The 18,444-nt window shown below is 36.9% G+C and overlaps 1 protein-coding gene across 3 annotated transcripts in view; it reads left to right on the top strand.

Annotated features, from left to right (window-relative positions):
* The first annotated feature begins 6,916 nt into the window (after nt 1–6,916).
* The window catches only part of LOC137958916 (uncharacterized), a 43,177-nt gene continuing 31,649 nt past the window's right edge, over nt 6,917–18,444 (top strand). For all 3 annotated transcript variants that reach the window (XM_068806145.1, XM_068806137.1, XM_068806128.1), the window contains exon 1: nt 6,917–7,410. In XM_068806145.1, the coding sequence (XP_068662246.1) occupies nt 7,324–7,410 (87 nt within the window). In that variant the 5' untranslated portion in view covers nt 6,917–7,323. The remainder of the gene's footprint in view (nt 7,411–18,444) is intronic.

Raw genomic sequence — 18,444 nt, 5'->3', positions numbered from 1 at the left:
TCCAATCAGTTTAACTTTTGCCTCAATTTTACCATCCTGAATTAAGAAAAGTGAAAATACAAAGGATTTAGTATCAAGTAGTTGATGAATGGATAAACACTAAGTAAGAAAATCCAATAAGAAAAATGATATGACTTCATGAGGATTTCCCTTGCCAGATAGAAGTACCAAAAGAACCCATACTCATAATTTAGAATAATGCCTACATTGAAATATTAATACATTGATATAATTCAGAATAATGTCCACATTGAAATAGCACTTTGATCTATGATTGCGTAGTCTTGGCGTACTATTGACTTGTCAGCATCAAAGAGTGTTTGGCTTGGTCACATGGGATGGCACCACCAAATGAAAAACATACAACCAAATAAATGTTGCATATGTTATACCCAATAGAAATTGACATGCAAGTATCCATCTATTTATTTGGAAGGAGAGGTTAATCTATTATAATCATCTTAATCATGCTTTGAAGATGTATCACCACCCATCAATTCCTGAAATCTACCACCTTCATAGGTTGTGGCCTTCCATTAAACGTGCCCCTACACCATCATCAATAGTAAAATTAAATATTCATATTAGGACAGTCAATGTAGAAGGTAAATAAATAATTGTTAATGTGGAAGTAATGTAAGGTAAATAAAGAAGTGTTTAAATAACAAAAAAATGGTAGTCCTAAGTAAACCCATCAATAGCCAAAAACATATTAGGGAACATGTTAATTATAACATATGCTTCATATCATGTCTTTCATTATGGAGAGAAATGCCTCAATTGTCAACTACTAGGGACACATACAAATCAGAAAAGAAATAATTAAGTGAGGCATTAACAAATGAGTTAAAAAGACACTAGTTTTTACTACTGTTTAAACTGATTTGCTAAAGCTATTTGTTGTTGCCTAAACTGAAGTTGTGGTATGTTAATGGAAAATTTTTTACTACCATCCATTGGTATTTCTAAAGAGCTTTAAAATTTGACTTCCATGCAGTAATTTCCTGGGTGAGGGAAATAATTCTTGAATTTTGAATAAGATGAGAGCAAGATAGAATGGAAATTACTACAGAAATAAAAAATAATGCCTTTTCTTATTGTACTTGTAGAGTAGGGTTACGATTAGGGGTGACTTTGAACCGAGCTTCTCGCGAGCTGCTTGAGCTCTACTCGATTCTATCTCGGTTCGATTCGGTATACCTGAATCTCGAGCAGAGTTCGAGATCTGGGATCGGATCGTTTTAATTAACGAGCCGAGCTCGACCGAATCGAGGTTCGGCTCGCAAGCCGGCTCGTTAATTTAACGAGTTTGTATGGGTTTCGGGGGAGTTGGGACCGGAGTGAGAAGGAGAGCAAAGGGGGAAAAAATCTTCCTCCCCTCGTCACCGCCAAGCCCCTCCGACCGCTACTAGGGCCGGCTCTGTCGACGTCGACATCTGCCTCACCGGCCACCTTCTGCCTTTCCCTCGCCACTGATTCTGTGGCCGTCGCTCGATTTCTTCCTCCTCGTCTGTCGTCGCTTTTGTTTCCGTCACCGCCGTTTTCGTCACAGTCGTTAAGTTCCTCGCCGGTGCCGCTGGTTCCCTGGGCATCGTTCCTCATCTCGGTAGAAAACCAAACCAACAGAAGCTTAGATACCTAACTAAAGGGAGAAATAATCCTCCATCCCCCCCCCCCCCCCCCCCTCGCGCGTGAATATTATTTCGCACGTGCGAGATCATAAAGTAAAAAAAAATAATTGAAAGAAATTGAAAATACATTTTAGTAGAAATAAGTTTCTAGGGACTATTAGTGTCTCATTGTTTTTGTAAACATTTTTGTAATTGAAAATTTTTACTAAAAAAATTATATAATTTTCTAAGTAAGATTTTCCTACCAAGATGGGGTAGAAAACCGTATAGAAAATTTTTGAATAAGTATTTGATAGTTGATGCTATAATACTTTTAGCATGAGGCAATTTTCATAGCAATTTTGTGTTTGACATTTTATTTGATTAAAAAATTATCGATAAGTATAGTAATATATTAGATTGATTATTAATTTTTATTTATTTCCCTAGAAGAGGCAATAAGAGGTCCATTTAATTTCCTAAGAAAATTTTAAAATATTTCTTGTAATTTTCTAATAAGTCACTAATAGCAATAGGATATTATTTAAAGGGTTTTTTTTGGAAATATATATCATAGGAAAAATATTTCTAGTTTTGCCTAAAATATAAAATTTCAACTAGGGGCACTATGGAGGTCATAGTAAATTTATGGCCAGATTCAAAAATTACAAAATAAGCTAGACAACATTTAGAGTAAAAAAGATTAATATTGGTGTGTTCTAATCCATTATTGAAATTCAATCCTGAACCTCCTCTGTCATTCTTTTTTTTTAAATGTATGCATTATTTTATATAAAATTTATTTAACATATATTTTATATAGAGTATTAAATGTAGGTTAAACTCAAACTCAGCTAGAGCTCGAGCTCGAGCTCGAACTCAGTTAAAATTATTATGCTCGAATTCGATTACAATTTTAGGTTCGAGGCTAGGGTCGGTTGAGCTCAAATTCAAAATATTTAAATCAAGCTCGGCTTGAACAAGGTTCGGACTCAGTTGGATTCGATGCCACCCTTATGTCTAATTTTAAGTAGAGGTCATTCCCAATTTTATGTAAAATATATGTATAATTTTATATACAGTTTATTTGACATATATTTTTTGAAAAGTTTTAAATGTATGTTGGAACTCGAACTCGGGACATGTATTTTTTTAAAAGTTTTAACTGAATGTTGACGCTCGAGTTCGGCTCGAACTCGATTGAAATTATTGGGCTCGATCTCGATAACAATTTTAGGCTCGAGCTCGAACTTGAAATATTTAAATCAAGCTCGGCTCGAACATAAGCAGGTTTGAGCTCGGCTCGGCTCGATGCCACCCCTAGTTATGATGTTGAACCTAAAGTCCACGACCTTTTTGCTTCATTTGAAGGGAAACAACTCTTGCACCATCTTTCAAATCTTCAGCTAGAGTTCCAAAGTTTCTAATGGAAGTATAATAATAAATTTTAATCAATGTTCAAAACAAAACAAAGTTTTAATGCTAAATTTTTTAACTAGTCAAGCTGAGTAATGAGGCTAATATGGGATATCCATTCTCATAATCACTTTAATGTTGATACAGTTGTCACCAAACCAGTAAAAAATAACAAACAATAAAGTTTGGATTCAAACTTGTCAAAAATCTGGTTTTCATCATCTCATAGAAACAAATGATGGTACCTTAAAAGTTACATTCCAAAACAAAAATAGAGATAATTATGACTTTGATCACCAACTCTAATGTGCATAGTTCCCATTCAGATATTTAATATGGGCATAGAAATTAGTACATATGTTTTGCTTAGTTTTCTTGATGATGAATATCCTTAATATTAATTAAATCATTTAACGTTTCTATACTATTATAATCATCACTTGGCATAAAAAATTTACCTTCATCATCACCGTCCTTCAACCAAAAGAAAATTGTCTTCATCAACATTGTTCAATATAAAAAACAAACAAACAAAGCAACATCACATTTTCATCAAAATCATCTTTATCCTTGTCATCAAAGACTTATCCAAACTTAGTTCAGGTTTACCATTGGAATCTTATTTTGTTGTATGCTTGTAATCTATCATTTTGTGGTTCCATTATTAGATCTCACTTCTTTAGGTCTCTCTCACTTCTTTTGTCTAATGGACACTGCAGCGTACTCAATAGTGGTTACGGTTGCCCAACGGATATGGCAGCGCCCCCGCTGCTCTGAACGGGAACTACAGTTGTCCAATGGGCATGGCAACGCACCCAATAGGTGTTGCTGGCACCCAACGGGCATGGTAGCGTGCCCGCTGAACGGGCACTGTAGCGCACCCTACTGTCGCCTGATCTTCCTCCGTCGTCCTGCCCCTTTTCTCTCGTCGGACGTCGCTGCAACGTCGGACGTTGTGGCTTCTTCTGTCGCCCTCTCTTCCCGCTGGATGTTGCTGCAACGTTTCCCAATGGACGCAATTCGCAGAGAGAGGGGGAAGGGGGACGGTCGTCGCTAAAACATTTCCCAGCGGACGCTGTAGCGTGAGCCTCCAACATCGGACGTCGGCCTCTATCTTTCGACGACGATGCCGACCGACGCACAACCCCGAGGTGAATTTTGTATCGCTCTCGACGGAATTAATCCATAAGTCCTAATAATCTAACAGAATATACCACTCTGATACAATTTTTTAGAAAAACCATAATCTATCCTAATCCAGAATTTACATCATGCTAGAATATTAGGATCCGAATACATACCTGAATCCATTCCAGAAATTTCGTATTTCTGTTGCGGAATCACTATGATGAACCATATGAACGGATGATTGGTGTTGTGATCTTTCTCAACTAAATCGCCTTATTCCTCAATGGGATCCTCGTCTCTCTTCGGGATAGGGAGAAGGGAAATTGTGTGTGATTTAGTATATTGGGGACCATAACCATAATATGTCTCCTTATATAGGGTTCCCATAATTCCCTATGGTATCTACTCATTTGGCCCATATCCATACCCCATATTCCTGAATGGGCATAACAAAATTAAAACACTTAATTTCAGTCCATTCCATTAAAAATAGAAAATATAATTGAATAATAAATATGTTACCCAAATTAGAATAGGAAACGTGAATTTCCTAACACATCTATCTAAGCATTTTGGTCTTCATTCATTCTCTTTGTTTTATCAATTTGCAGAACCTAGTCCTTCTCAGCGGTGCTTGCCACCCCATACCTAAACAATCCACCCATGTTGGTGCCCAATACGAAAATAGGGCATAAAGAGGCTCCTCTGCAACGTTGAAGAGTAGTGGGAGATGGGTTCCTTTTGCTACAACTCTCTAGTATCTTAAAATGCCCTCCAAGTGTACCATTAAGAAAGATTGAGGATGTGAATGAAGACATGTTGCTGGATATAACTCTTGATGGAACTTGGCAAATGAAAGTTGTTTGATTGATTTGACATCGAGATTGATTTTAAAGTATTGGATCTAGAGGGTACTCAAGCACTAAAGCCACATCTCTTGCTTACAAGTTTGAAGGAAACTTCTTAAATCGATGGATCTCAAAGTTCTTTAATAGAGTTGTTTGAGTTGAAAAATGATATTTTGTTATTTTATAAAATCTAATAAATCTTTGACTAAAAGCTATAAATAAATATATAAAATATGCAGCTTAAGCTTCTAAATACAATGATAAGTCACTTATAAGATTTGAAGACCTATTTTAAACAAATTAAAGTTCAAAATCTATTTCAACAACTTTTTGGACTAGTATTGTTCAAATGGTCCTAACACTGTTCAAATTGTTTCTTGCTTACAACACTTTCTATTCAAGTTTAGGAAGCTTATAATCTAATAGAAACAAAGTTTTAGCTCTCTATTGATGAATACTCCATGGATGGATAATCCTATTATTCAATCTCTTTTGAGTGTTTGATTCCAATACAAGAGGAACTATATGAATGGTCTTGTTTTACCTGCTTTTTATTGAGTGCACCATTTGAATAGTTCGAGGACCGTTCAAATGGTCTTTCCAACTATTGGAGTGGTCTTGCTTTTCCAACTTTCTATTGAGGCCACCTTTCAAATACTTGGAAGATTGTTTAAATGGTCGAACTTCATCCACGTTATGTTTTATTGATTGTTTAAAAGTTGGAGTGTCTATTTGAATGGTCTAGATTTTGAGAATGTTGGACTATTAGAGTAGTTGGTGCACCCTTGAAATAGTCTCATTCTTGAGTGTTTTTTGTTCTAAATTCTAAATAATTGGACTATTTGAATGTTCATGGTATTATTCAATTAATCGTTGTAGAGGCATAAATCTGATTTGAATGTTTATTCAAAACTTACTCAAAGCACAAATTATATCCAATTAATTATTATCATAAAAATTAAGTAGAATTGTCATATAGAGACCACAAAAAAGGATGGACTCATTCCCTAATTATCCTATTGATAACAAGAGGTTATGCAAGATGGTAGAACCCTCCCTTCCTACTACTGCCCACCTATGAGGGGAGAGAGGGAACCATGTTATTGTTGCATGGGGGGAAACAATGTGGGGATGAGGGCCCTTGCCTCCCTCTTGTAGTGTAGTCCTTACCTCCTTACCTCCCCTTTCATTGAGGGAATGGTTTTTCCTCCCACATCTTTGACAATGGGAGAAGAATTGAAACAAAAAAATTCTGGAAAATTGGGGATGAAGAAGAGGTGAGTCCAAGAAGGTAATTTAACTAATGTGAACATATTGAGGAGTCGGGATCCAAACAAAACAAAATAAAACAAAATGGGAAGAGGCAATGCAGAAAGAGATTGTTAGTAATATGATATCAGTTGACAGAAACAGGGAAGACTAAAAAGGGATGACGGAGTAAGGTCAAGACGGCAATTCAATCAATATTAACAATCTAGGAGGTGGAATCCAAACAAAATACGATACAGATGGGAAGAGATATTTTGTGATTTTCTTTTATCTTTATTTTTATTTTTTCTTCACTTTCTTGTGTTCTAAACACTGCCTAAATATATAAAAGTGGATTCCATGAATGACAAATGTTTGGTCATGTAGAGAAGTTGGTTGTTCTAACCACAAATCAATAGGTGAATAAAAGTGGATTGCATCAATGACAATGAGTGGTCGTGTGGAACATCAAGGCGATCATCAATCATTGTAAATAGAGCATGGAGTGTGATTTTGTTGGAAGAGTTTGGTATGATTCGGTTCCAAACTGTTTACCACCACTTTTGAAGCTAACGTTTTCTAATTTTCTTGCTAACCCAAAAACAAGGGGTCGAGCTGGGGTCCCCTGTCCTGTCCTCATCTTGTACAGTTGTGCCCTGCCCTACATCAAGCCTTGACTATCAGCACGGAAGTTGGCACTGCCGCCGTTCTACTTCAAGCCTCAAACAGCCACATTGCGCACCCAGCCAGAAGCATTTCAGACCCTTCGCCCTCCGCTTAACTGAAACTCGAAAACAAAAACTCCTCTTGTTCTGAGATTTTTCTAAAACCCCACCTTTTCATTTTGTGTTTTTATTTTCTCCTGTTTCAAAATCCTCCTGTTAATTTGCGCCAATTTGTCGTCAATTAATGCATACAGGCCGTTAGCCCCTTCGAGTCTTTTGATGGGTTCTCTAAAATCCATCAACTAGTCGAAGAATTCGAGATACATTTCGGGTCTCCTCCTCTCTAGATATTAATTAGATCCTGTCTTCGTTTTCCCCGTGCTTGTTTCTATTTGTATTCTTTCCGAGATGGGGAAGAATCAAGCCTACAAAGCCATGCAGAGAGCAAGGGTGGGTTCGAGCTCAGGAGGTCCCGATGAGATCGAAGATGGAATGGTCCGTACCCTTTCATACTAAAAAGAAACTCTTTTGAGTAGTTATTTATTTTCTATGCTTTGTTGAATTTTTGTTTTATGCCTGTGTGCCTATTTTTTAAATAAATTTGTTGAGCTTTCTTATCTGGGTTTTCATTATTACCTAGCTCTCTTGCAACGTAATGACCAGGTTGTTATTTCATGACTTTTATGGTTACTTAAGGTTTTCCAAATTATTTAGATTGTTGACAGAAAATGTCCTGTGGCATTAAAGTACTTTCAAATGATGATTCTATTCAGTTCTTGAATCATGATATAGCTATTTGATTATGTACTTGTGTGCTGATTGTAATTCCCATGTTGCTGACTCCATCTGGTGATTTGCAAGATAACATAGCTAGCAGCAATAGTGATGGCAAAACTTGATGGTTACTCTCATTAGTAGAGGAGAATAATTATCAGGTATAAACAAGTGGAAATTAGAAAGGTTGACCTGGATGCTTCATTGAACTGGTCAAGGCAGAATACCGGTCGGCTTCTTTGACATTTATCAGGGACAATTCTCCTCCCAAGTGTTCCCATTATTAACCTATTTAACTTGGGGGCATTTTTTTTTTTTTTTTGAAAGGCATTTATTGACATAGTAGTAGAAAATGCATTATGCAGTTACTCTTTGTTATGTAAAGGAGACGAAAGGGCACCATTCTTTTCTAACCGTTACTAGAGGAGAGTTTGTTGTTTCTTGCCTGTTAGGTCAAGGGTTATAGTTATATTGATCACTCCTTGTATTTTGAGTGTATTCTACTAGTTATATTGACCACTCATTGTATTTGAGGTATATTCTATTTCTTCTTTTAATTCCTTTTCTGGATTACTAAAAGGGTTTGATCTGATCTCATGACCACATGAATCTTTTATCCCTTCTTTCCTTGATTTGCATGACTAGGATTTGCAAATCATAGATCCTTACAACTTCAGACAATCCCCACAATCTCTCATGATTCTTTTCATCTATGTTCACTAAGACCTTGGTAGGAAGTTTGGCCGGTTGAACCTTTTCTTTAGGTAGGGGACCCAGTTGAACCAATGGAACCTTTAGCTTGAGCAAAATGTCCTATCAGTACTTTAACTTGAGCAAGTGATATTTTGTCATGGTATACCTGCAACATTAAGGTTGAAAACTGTTGGAAGATATAACTCGTGTATAGTGGCAATAATATACAATGTCTTCATTTCTTGTCCCTTTCTTCTCTTCTTAGGGTAAAGAGCATTGATGTAATTTTTGACACATTTAATATTATAAATAGATGTGAAGGGGGAGGATTAGGGATGCCACTCAATCCATAATCCTCCTTTCCTCTTTCTCAAATTCTCCCAAGCTGTCCCTCTCTCGTCTCTCTTCTTCTTTCTCTTCTTCCTTCTCTACGGTTCTTTCTCTCCTTCGACTGATCAGTTAACGTTATTTATCATGGGATCATAAATCCAACATGGTATCAGAGCTATGGGTTTAGAATCCCGAGGTTAAGGATGTGTTAAATTGAATTTTTATCAAGCTTCACGTGGCATTTTTGTTGATGAAGCAAGGATTCAGATTGTTCAAAGATTAGTTTTTTTCTCCCTTCTTTGATGAGATGATTTACTGATTTTTTATCTCGAAAAGATGATTGATGAATGGGATTTCTCGTCCAATTTGGATAGAAGATTAAGTGTTTATATGTGAAAATAGGTGATTTGGGGAGAAAATAGAAGAAAAAATGGATTTCTGGAAGAGAGGCAGTTTTGCTGCCTTGGAATCAGAGCCAGAAAGGCCTTTCCTGCTTCTTTATAATCTGGGTTTAAGTGAAATTTTACAATAGGACAAAAATGCTCCTCAATACTCAAATTTACATATCTCCTAAAATACATGTCTAAATTGAATGAAAATTTAACTAGAGATAAAATAAGACATTCTCTATCTAATAGCCATACTATAAGAGAAAAATGTGATATTGAAAATCTAAGAAATGACCAAAATACCCTTGAACTTGTATTTTAACACTCCCCCTCAAGCTGGAGAGTAAATATCAAACAATCCCAGCTTGTCACTAAAGGTTACATGTTCACGTCTCCCCAATGGTTTGGTAAATATATCTCCCAACTGGTCTGAAGACTTTACATAAGGAGTTACCACCTTCTCTTGCATAACTATATCTCTAATGAAGTGGCAGTCAACCTCTATATGTTTCGTTCTCTCATAGAATACAGGGTTGTTGGCAATAAAAATGGTTGCTTGATTATCACAATTCATAACCATAGGGTCAGGTAACATAAAACCAAACTCAAGAAGCACAAACTTAATCCACATAAGCTCACTAATTGTATGAGCCATTGTTCGATACTCGGCCTCTGCACTAGACCTAGTCACAATTGTCTGTTTCTTACTTTTCCAACTTATCAGGTTGCCTCCAACAAAACAACAGTAGCCTGATGTAGAACGTCTATCCATCTTACACCTTGCATAATCGGCATTAGAATACCCAAATACATCAATTTTCCCATTATGAGTCTACAAAAGACCTTTTCCAGGTGCACCCTTCAAGTACTTCAAAATCCTCTGAGCAGCTTCTAAATGAACATTTTGAGGATTTTCCATGAATTGGCTCACAACTCCCACAACAAATGAAATATCCGGCCTGGTAATTGTAGCATAGATCAGTTTACCTACTAACCGTCAGTATTGAGTTTTATCCTTGAGTGTTGTAGGACCCTGAGTGTAATGTAGATTATGATTAACTTCCATGGGGGTGTCTATAGGTTTAGCACCTAATAAACCATACTCCTGTAACATATCCAATATATATTTTCTCTGAGAAAGAACAATACCTTGCTTGCTATGAGCGACTTCAATGCCAAGGAAGTACTTGAGAGAGCCCAAATCCTTTGTCTGAAAATGTGTGGCCAGATATTGTTTAACTTCTGTAATACCATCAAGATCGTCACCAGATAACACAATGTCATCTACATAGACAACCAAAACCACCATACCAATCTTCGTAGGAACATATAATGATTACAATGACTCCTATAGAACCCAAATTGTAGTACCACATCACTAAACTTTTCAAACCAGACCCGTGGACTCTGTTTAAGTCCATAAATAGCTTTCTGTAGTTTGCACACCTTTTCTGTCTCCCCCCTGAGCAACATACCCAGGAAGTTGCTCCATATACACTTCCTCATGTAGATCACCATATAAAAAGGCATTCTTCACATCGAGTTGAAAGAGAGGCCAACCCTAATAATAGCCACATATATTAAGATATGTGCTGAAGTAAGTCGAGTCATAGGAGAGAATGTCTCAAAGAAATCAACTCCAAAAGTCTGTGTATACCCTTTCGCTATCAACCGAGCTTTGTACCGTTCAATAGAGCCATCAACATTATATTTGATGGTATAAACCCAACGACACCCCACAATAGTTGCTCTTGCAGGTGGATCACATAGATTCCATGTTCCCCGCGACACCAAAGTACTCATCTCATCATCCATAGTTTGTTTCCATTTTGGAGAGCACAAGGCTTTCTACACTGAATGAGGTATATGGGAAGTAGACAATGACATAGCAAAGGACTTGAAGGATGGGGACCAAAATTCAAGTGACACATATTTGGATATCGGATGAGAAGTACAAGACCGTTTACCTTTTTGTAGACTAAAAGGCAGGTCCAAATCAGAGACAACAGGATCTGCAGGCAATGAGGAAGTTGGTGGATCATGAAAAGAGAGCTCTGCAGAGGTAATTGCTGGAGGCACCGCAGGAGTACGAGAGTGACGACTGTAAACACGAAGAGGCAATGAAGAACTCGATGACGCTGTTATATCCAAAACTGCAATAGAAACAGGACAGTCTGAAGGAGATTTAGGTGATCCAGGAAGCTTAGTAGATGATAAAAAATATGGAGTATGTTCAAAAAAGGTCACATCGGCTGACACATATGTTTTTCGTCGAATAGGATCATAACATTTGTACCCTTTTTGTTAACGAGAATATCCCAAAAAAACACAGTTGACAGACCGAGGTGATAACTTATCGACTGAAGTTCCAAGTATATGAACAAAACAAGTACATCTAAAAATACGAGGAACCACACCAAACAATTTACAATTGGGTTTTAAAACCTGAAGTGGAACTTGACCACTCAAAACAGTTGAGGGCATATGATTAACCAAGTAGCATGAATTTAAAACTGTATCTCCCCATAAAGATTTAGGAACATTCATATGCAATAATAATGTCCTTGTCACCTCAAGGAGATGACTATTTTTACGTTCAACCACCCCATTTTGTTGTGGTGTATAAGGGCAGGATGTTTGATGGGTAATACCATGAGAATCACAAAATACTGAAAATTTATGGTTAAGATATTCCAAACCATTGTTAGTACGAAGTACATGAACATAGGGGTGGCATCGAACCGAGCCTGTTCGTGAGCGGCTCGGTTTGATTCGATTTATCTGGATCTTGAACCCAGTTCGAGATCCAGATAAAGCTCGTTTGTGTTAACGAGCTGAGCTTGACTGAACCATGGTTCGGTTCGAAAGCTCGCGAGCCGGCTTGTTAACGTGCTTGAGAGTCAGGACTCAGGAGCGGGAGCGGGGGAGGGGGGGGGGGGGGGGAGCTTTCCTCCTTTCGTCACCGCCGATCCCCTCTGTTCGCTGTTGTCGCCGGTCGCCTTCGCTGCTACTTGGTTCCATTTTCTTCCTTCGATTTCCTCCCCTCGTTTGCCTTCGCCGCTGGACCCCTTCCCTCGGCGTCGTCTCGGCGGGGAAAATAGGGAGACCTAAGTTAAAAGGGGGAAATAATCCTCCCCCGGACGATATCGCACGTGCGAGATAATAAGCAAAGGAAAAAAAAAAAAACTCTTTCTTAAACTTCGGCAGTCCTTTCCTCATGGCTCTTGAAGAAATTGAAAAGACATTTTAGTAGAAATACGTTTATAGGGACTATTAGTGGTTTTTTCAAAAAATGTTGAAAAAACATTTTTAGTAGAAATATGTTTCTAGGGACTTAAGATTTTCCTGCCAAGATGGGTTAGAAAACCGTATAGAAAATTTTTGAATAAGTATTTGACAATTGATGCTGTAATACTTTTAGCATGAGGCAATTTTCATAGCAATTTTGTGTTTGACATTTTATTTGATTAAAAATTTATCAATAAGTATAGTAATATATTAGATTGATTATTAATTTTTATTTATTTTCCTAGAAGAGGCAATAAGAGGTCCATTTAACTTTCCTAAGAAAATTTTAAAATATTTCTTGAATTTTCTAGTAAGTCACTATTAGTAATAGGATTTTATTTAAAAAACTTTTTGGAAATATGTATCATAGGAAAAACATTTCTAATTTTTCCTAGAATATAAATTTTGAACCAGGGGCACGAAAGAGGCCACAGTAAATTTATGGTCAGATTCAAAAATTACAAAATAAGCTAGACAACATTTGGGGTAAAAAAGATTAATATTGGTGCGTCCTAATCCATTATCGAGATTCAATCCTGAACCTCCCCTATCATTCTTTTTTTAAAATGTATGCATAATTTTATATATAATTTATTTGACATATATTTTATCTAGAGTATTAAATGTAGGTTAAGCTCGAACTCGGCTAGAGCTCAAGCTCGAACTCGATTAAAATTGTTAGGCTCGGTCTCGAGCTCGAGTTTGAAATATTTAAATCAAGGTCGGCTCGAACATAGAAAGGTTCGGACTTAGCTAAATTTGATGCCACCCTTATGCCCAATTTTATGTAGAGGTCATGCCCAATTTTATGTAATTGTATTCCCAATTTTATGTAAAATGTATGCATAATTTTATATACAATTTATTTGACATGTATTTTTTGAAAAGTTTTAAATGTATTTTGGAGCTCGAACTTGAGACATGTATTTTTTGAAAAGTTTTAAATGAATGTTGAAGCTCGAGTTCGGGTCGAACTCGATTAAAATTATTGGGCTCGAGCTTGATAAAAATTTTAGGCTCGAGCTTGGGCTCGACTCAAGCTCGAGTTCAAAATATTTAAATCAAGCTCGGTCGAACATAGGCAGGTTCGGGCTTGGCTCGGCTCAATGCCACCCCTACATGAACACATACACCAAATTGATTTTTTATTTCATTGAAAAAATTGAGGAATACATCAAATACTTCGGACTTCTCCCGTAGGAGATACACCCAAGTGACTCTACTGAAATCATCAATGAACGACACAAAATACTTAAAACCAAATGGGCTAGGAACCCGACATGGAGCCCATACATTAGAGTGGACTAATTCAAACAACTTGATGCTTTGACTAGAAATCACTTGGAAACTGGAGCGACGATGCATTCCCAGTTAACAGGATTCACAATCAAATGAAATATCGGCTGGCAGAGAAGGAAAAGACTGACGCAACTTAGTTGGTGAGGGATGTCCCAAGCGCAGATGCTACAAGTAAGAAGAATCTGTAATAGTGAGAGTTACAACTCGAGAAACGGATACATCATCCAACATGTAGAGTCCTCCCTTCTTATGTCCTGAACCAATCGTCCTCTTCGTTTGTAAGTCCTGGAAAACACAAGAAGTAGGATAAAAGGTTATTGAACAGTTTAAGGATTTAGTTAAATGACTCACAGACAAGAGATTAACTGGAAACTTTGGTACAAATAAAACAAAATCTAAGGATATTTGTGGAGTAGTGCGAACTATACCCTCTCCCTGAATAGGAGAGGTAGATCCATCAGCTAAAGTAACTCGACGATATGAATGAGATGGAATAATGGACTAAAATAGAGAGGGCATACCTGACATGTGTGTAGAGGCTCCTGAATCAATGATCCAAGAGGGGAAATGAGACACATTTAGTGCATTCATACTTGTACTAGCCATCGTGGCATTTGCTGAGGAAGGAGTCTCGGTAGTCTGAGAAGCAGTAGATGAAGCAGTCAATTAACCCAGTTACTGTAATAACTGCTGAATTCCTCATACGATCCAGTGTGTGAGGAGGCGTCCTTATCTATGACTATAGAATTGGCCCAGGTAGGTTTACCAAATTTGTCACAGCATTTCTCAGAAATATGATTAGTCCTACCACAATAAACACATTTTCGATCCCTCCGATCATTTCGGCCATGACCACGGGTTGTGTAAGAGTGACCTCTACCTCTATTATTACCACCATGAAACTGACCGTCGGGCTTACCAGAGAAGATTGAAGGTTAAGAGCAGCTACTTCTGAGAGGGCTCTACCTGACTCATTCCTATTTACAACTACACCTTCAGCTCGAAGAGCTCTGTTAAAAGCTTGCTCAAGAGTGGTCACATTCTTATTAACTAACAATTGGGCTCTAATAGCATCATACTCATGCCCCAAACCATCCAAAAACTGGGCTATTTGAATCTGATTTTCTTTCTTACGGATGTCTTCAACATTTGTAGTAAAATGATAGAATGTACTAATCTCCTATAGTACTCCCCTCATCTCAGTGAAATAATCTGTCATTGATCTACCTCCATGCTTCATATTAAAGAACTTCACATATAACTCATAGATCCTTGATAAATTACTTTCTTGAGACAAAATGGAAGCCAATGTAGTCCACATTGCCTTAGCAGTATTGCAACTCAAAATCTGATCACTGAATCTGGATTCCATACTATTGACCAACCATGTCATTACTATATTATCTTCTGCCACCCAATCTTTAGTAATGGGTACCGAGGGATCATCATTTATATATTTTGCCATTCTTCTGGCCCTCAAATACATCAAAACTGATCTAGACCAGTTTATATAATTCGATCCATTCAACCGGATCGTAGTTATCTGAATAGACTGAGAGAATTTCACATCTGAGCTCTTAGTAGTCCTTTAGACAACAACTCAGGTGCTGGAATCAACCATTAAATATCACCAAACACTACAATTCAGTACACTGGAGCGTCAATTTACCAAAAGGAAACACTTGCCCCAAATTTCAATATTTACGTAGTCAAGTGGGGCCCACACCGAATTCAATTAGGGCAATGCAACTCCCAATTCATTCAATTAAGAACCAATAGTGATCAATTCTAGCAATTGAGACCATAAATCAATGAAAGAATGATCGAATTGCAAGAAATCAAGATGGCATAGGCTATATGGATGATGATGCAAGCATTAGGTTGACGACGCAGGCAGATTTGAGAAATTTCCTCAAATTGGGATCATTAAACACTTCTAAATCCCAACATTCAGTCAAATAGAAGTAATAATCATTAATAGGCAGAAAAAGGGAAAAAATGAAAATTTTACCCTACCAGTCCAGAAATGTGGGGAAAACCTTCAAGGAGATTGCTAAAAATGGAGAGAAGATCCACAAAATCCAAAGAAACTTGCCCAAGACTTGCGTTACTGCTCTGATACCTTGAAAAATAGGTGATTTGGGGAGAAAATAGAAGAGAAAATGGATTTCTGGAAGAGAGGCAGCTTTGCTGCTTTGGAATCAGAGTTAGAAAGGCCCTTCCTGCTTCTTTATAATCAGGGTTTAAGTGAAATTTTACAATAGGACAAAAATGCCCCTCAATACTCGAAATTACATATCTCCTAAAATACATGTCTAAATTGAATGAAAATTTAACTAGAGATAAAATAAGACATTTTCTATCTAATAGCCACACTATAAGAGAAAAATGTAATATTGAAAATCTAAAAAATGACCAAAATACCTTTGAACTTGTATTTTAACAATATCTTATGCTTTAGCATAAGATCTCTATACTCGGTTTGCTCTAATTCATGCAAGTTCGATAGACCAGTAGTTTATGCATATAAGTTCGATTTTTTCCTTGGAAAATTATATTTTGGATCAAACTTGTTACAAGGTGGGACCCACCATGATCACACGAGCTGGTGGGACCCACCATGATCACGTGAGGTGGCATGATGAGTCATCACACGAGTTGACATCTTTATCACACGAATTGGAAGATTTGGCAATCTTCTTTGATTAATGTAATCGATTTATCTTCCCTTGATTTATATAGATTTGGATAATCATGATTAATGTAATTAGGGATATTAGAGGTCCTATCTTATCTCTAAATATGTAATGAAAGTAGTATAAATAGGGGTCTTGGTTGAAGGGTTCAATCAAGCTTGTTAAAATACAAGTTCAGGGGTATTTTGGTCATTTCTTATATTTTCAATATTACATTTTTCTCTTATAGTATGGCTATTAGATAGAGAATGTCTTATTTTATCTCTAGTTAAATTTTCATTCAATTTAGACATGTATTTTAGGAGATATGTAATTTTGAGTATTGAGGGGCATTTTTGTCCTATTGTAAAATTTCACTTAAACCCTGATTATAAAGAAGAAAGAAGGGCCTTTCTGGCTCGGATTCCAAGTCAGCAAAGCTGCCTCTCTTCCAGAAATTCATTTTCTCTTCTATTTTCTCCCCAAATCACCTATTTTTCAAAGCTCTCCACTTCTCAACTCGTGAAGAATCTCTCTCTGGCCAAAACTCTTTTTCTCTCTTTTATCTTCTCTCCTCTCTACCTGAGCTCTTTCTCTCTCTTTGCTCTTTTTCTTCTCCCTCTCTCATCTTGCTCGTGGTTGCAATCATGGGGTCCTAAATTCAACAAAACTCTATTAGTTTTCTGCTATATCTGTGAATTATCATTATCAAAAGCATGTTTAAGATTGTTGAAGACTGCTGCATGTTGTTATTTGTCTGATTTTCTCTCTATAGAGCTCGTTGAAGATTTGTTCTTGATTGCCGAGAGGAGAGTTTTTTTGGAAAGAAGTTACTAGATTTAGCAATGATTTAGCCTTTCATGTTGAGGTATTCTCTGGATTTTCTCACCTAAAATATTCAAGAAGAAAAGAGAAGTCAAAGGTTGTAATCTGTTATACAAGTTGGCGCACTTAATCTAGAAGGAATGTTTCCTTCTTTAGAGAGATTCTGATTTGGTCCAAGATCTCTTAAGATTTGATTTGATTCTAAGATTATTTCTTGATGAGGGAAGATATGAAATCTATCCTAGATAGTATGACCAACACGTGGAGTAATTAACTACTTGTTTAAGTGCATGATTAAGCTAGATCATTGGCTGATTTCGGATTGACTTACTCTCTCTCTCTCTCTCTCTCTCTCTCTTGGTTGATTCTTTGCATGCAAGACATTTTTGTCACACAGTTAGTTACTTGTTGATAAATTTTATGGGTAAAGATTATATGAATATGGGTAGTAAAAGTGACTTGCTTTTTCATTTAAAAAAAAAAAAAAGGTGACTTGCTTAAGATCACTAGTATATCCTTAAGAGAGTTATCAAATTACTTGAGTTGGTCCCAATTGGTTAAGAGATTCCTTATCACTAGAGATCTCTTAGGACATTTGACAAAACCGGCTTCACCCGTTGATGAGAAAGATGGTTCCTATACTAAATGACTTAGAGATGACACATTTGTTATCGGTTGGTTAATAACAGTATGGAAGAACATGTGACAAACAATGTTGTCCACTTTAAAACAGCAAAGCAAATATGAAACACTTGTGCCAAATTATACTCTAGTACCGAGAACCTGAAAAATTTTTATGATGTCTTTCAGACTATGTTTAATACAAAAAGAAGGAGAATTTGCATGAGTACTTGGCTCAATTTAGAGGGTTTATTCAGGAGTGGAAAATAGCTCAGTTCTACTCTACTGATATCTCGGTTCATGAAAAGCAGTGGAAGGCTTTAGCAGTTGCCATTTGCTGGGCTAATAAGGTGGCAAAATCACAGTTTCTCAGCTCTTCAGCTCTTACATCTTTTGATGATATTAGTGCCACATTACGTCACATTCCAGATCCCTCTTCCACACCTCAGGTTGAGATATATTCAGCTATGTACTCTGGTAATTGAGGTACGAATTCAACCAATAGAGGTCACAATAGAAATTTTAGAGGAGGTAGAGGAAGAGGTGGTAAAGCTAATTCGAACTCTTTGAGAACTGATAACTGAGTGTGCACCCATTGTGGAGGATTAAATCATTTGGATTAAAGCCAGATTGGG

The sequence above is a fragment of the Aristolochia californica genome, unplaced genomic scaffold (genome assembly GCF_029961685.1).
Source record: "Aristolochia californica isolate CCGP_79_NKW_82.1479 unplaced genomic scaffold, dmAriCali1.0.hap1 SCAF_1, whole genome shotgun sequence".
Lineage (NCBI taxonomy): Eukaryota > Viridiplantae > Streptophyta > Magnoliopsida > Piperales > Aristolochiaceae > Aristolochia > Aristolochia californica.
This window is presented reverse-complemented; position numbering and strand designations above follow the sequence as displayed.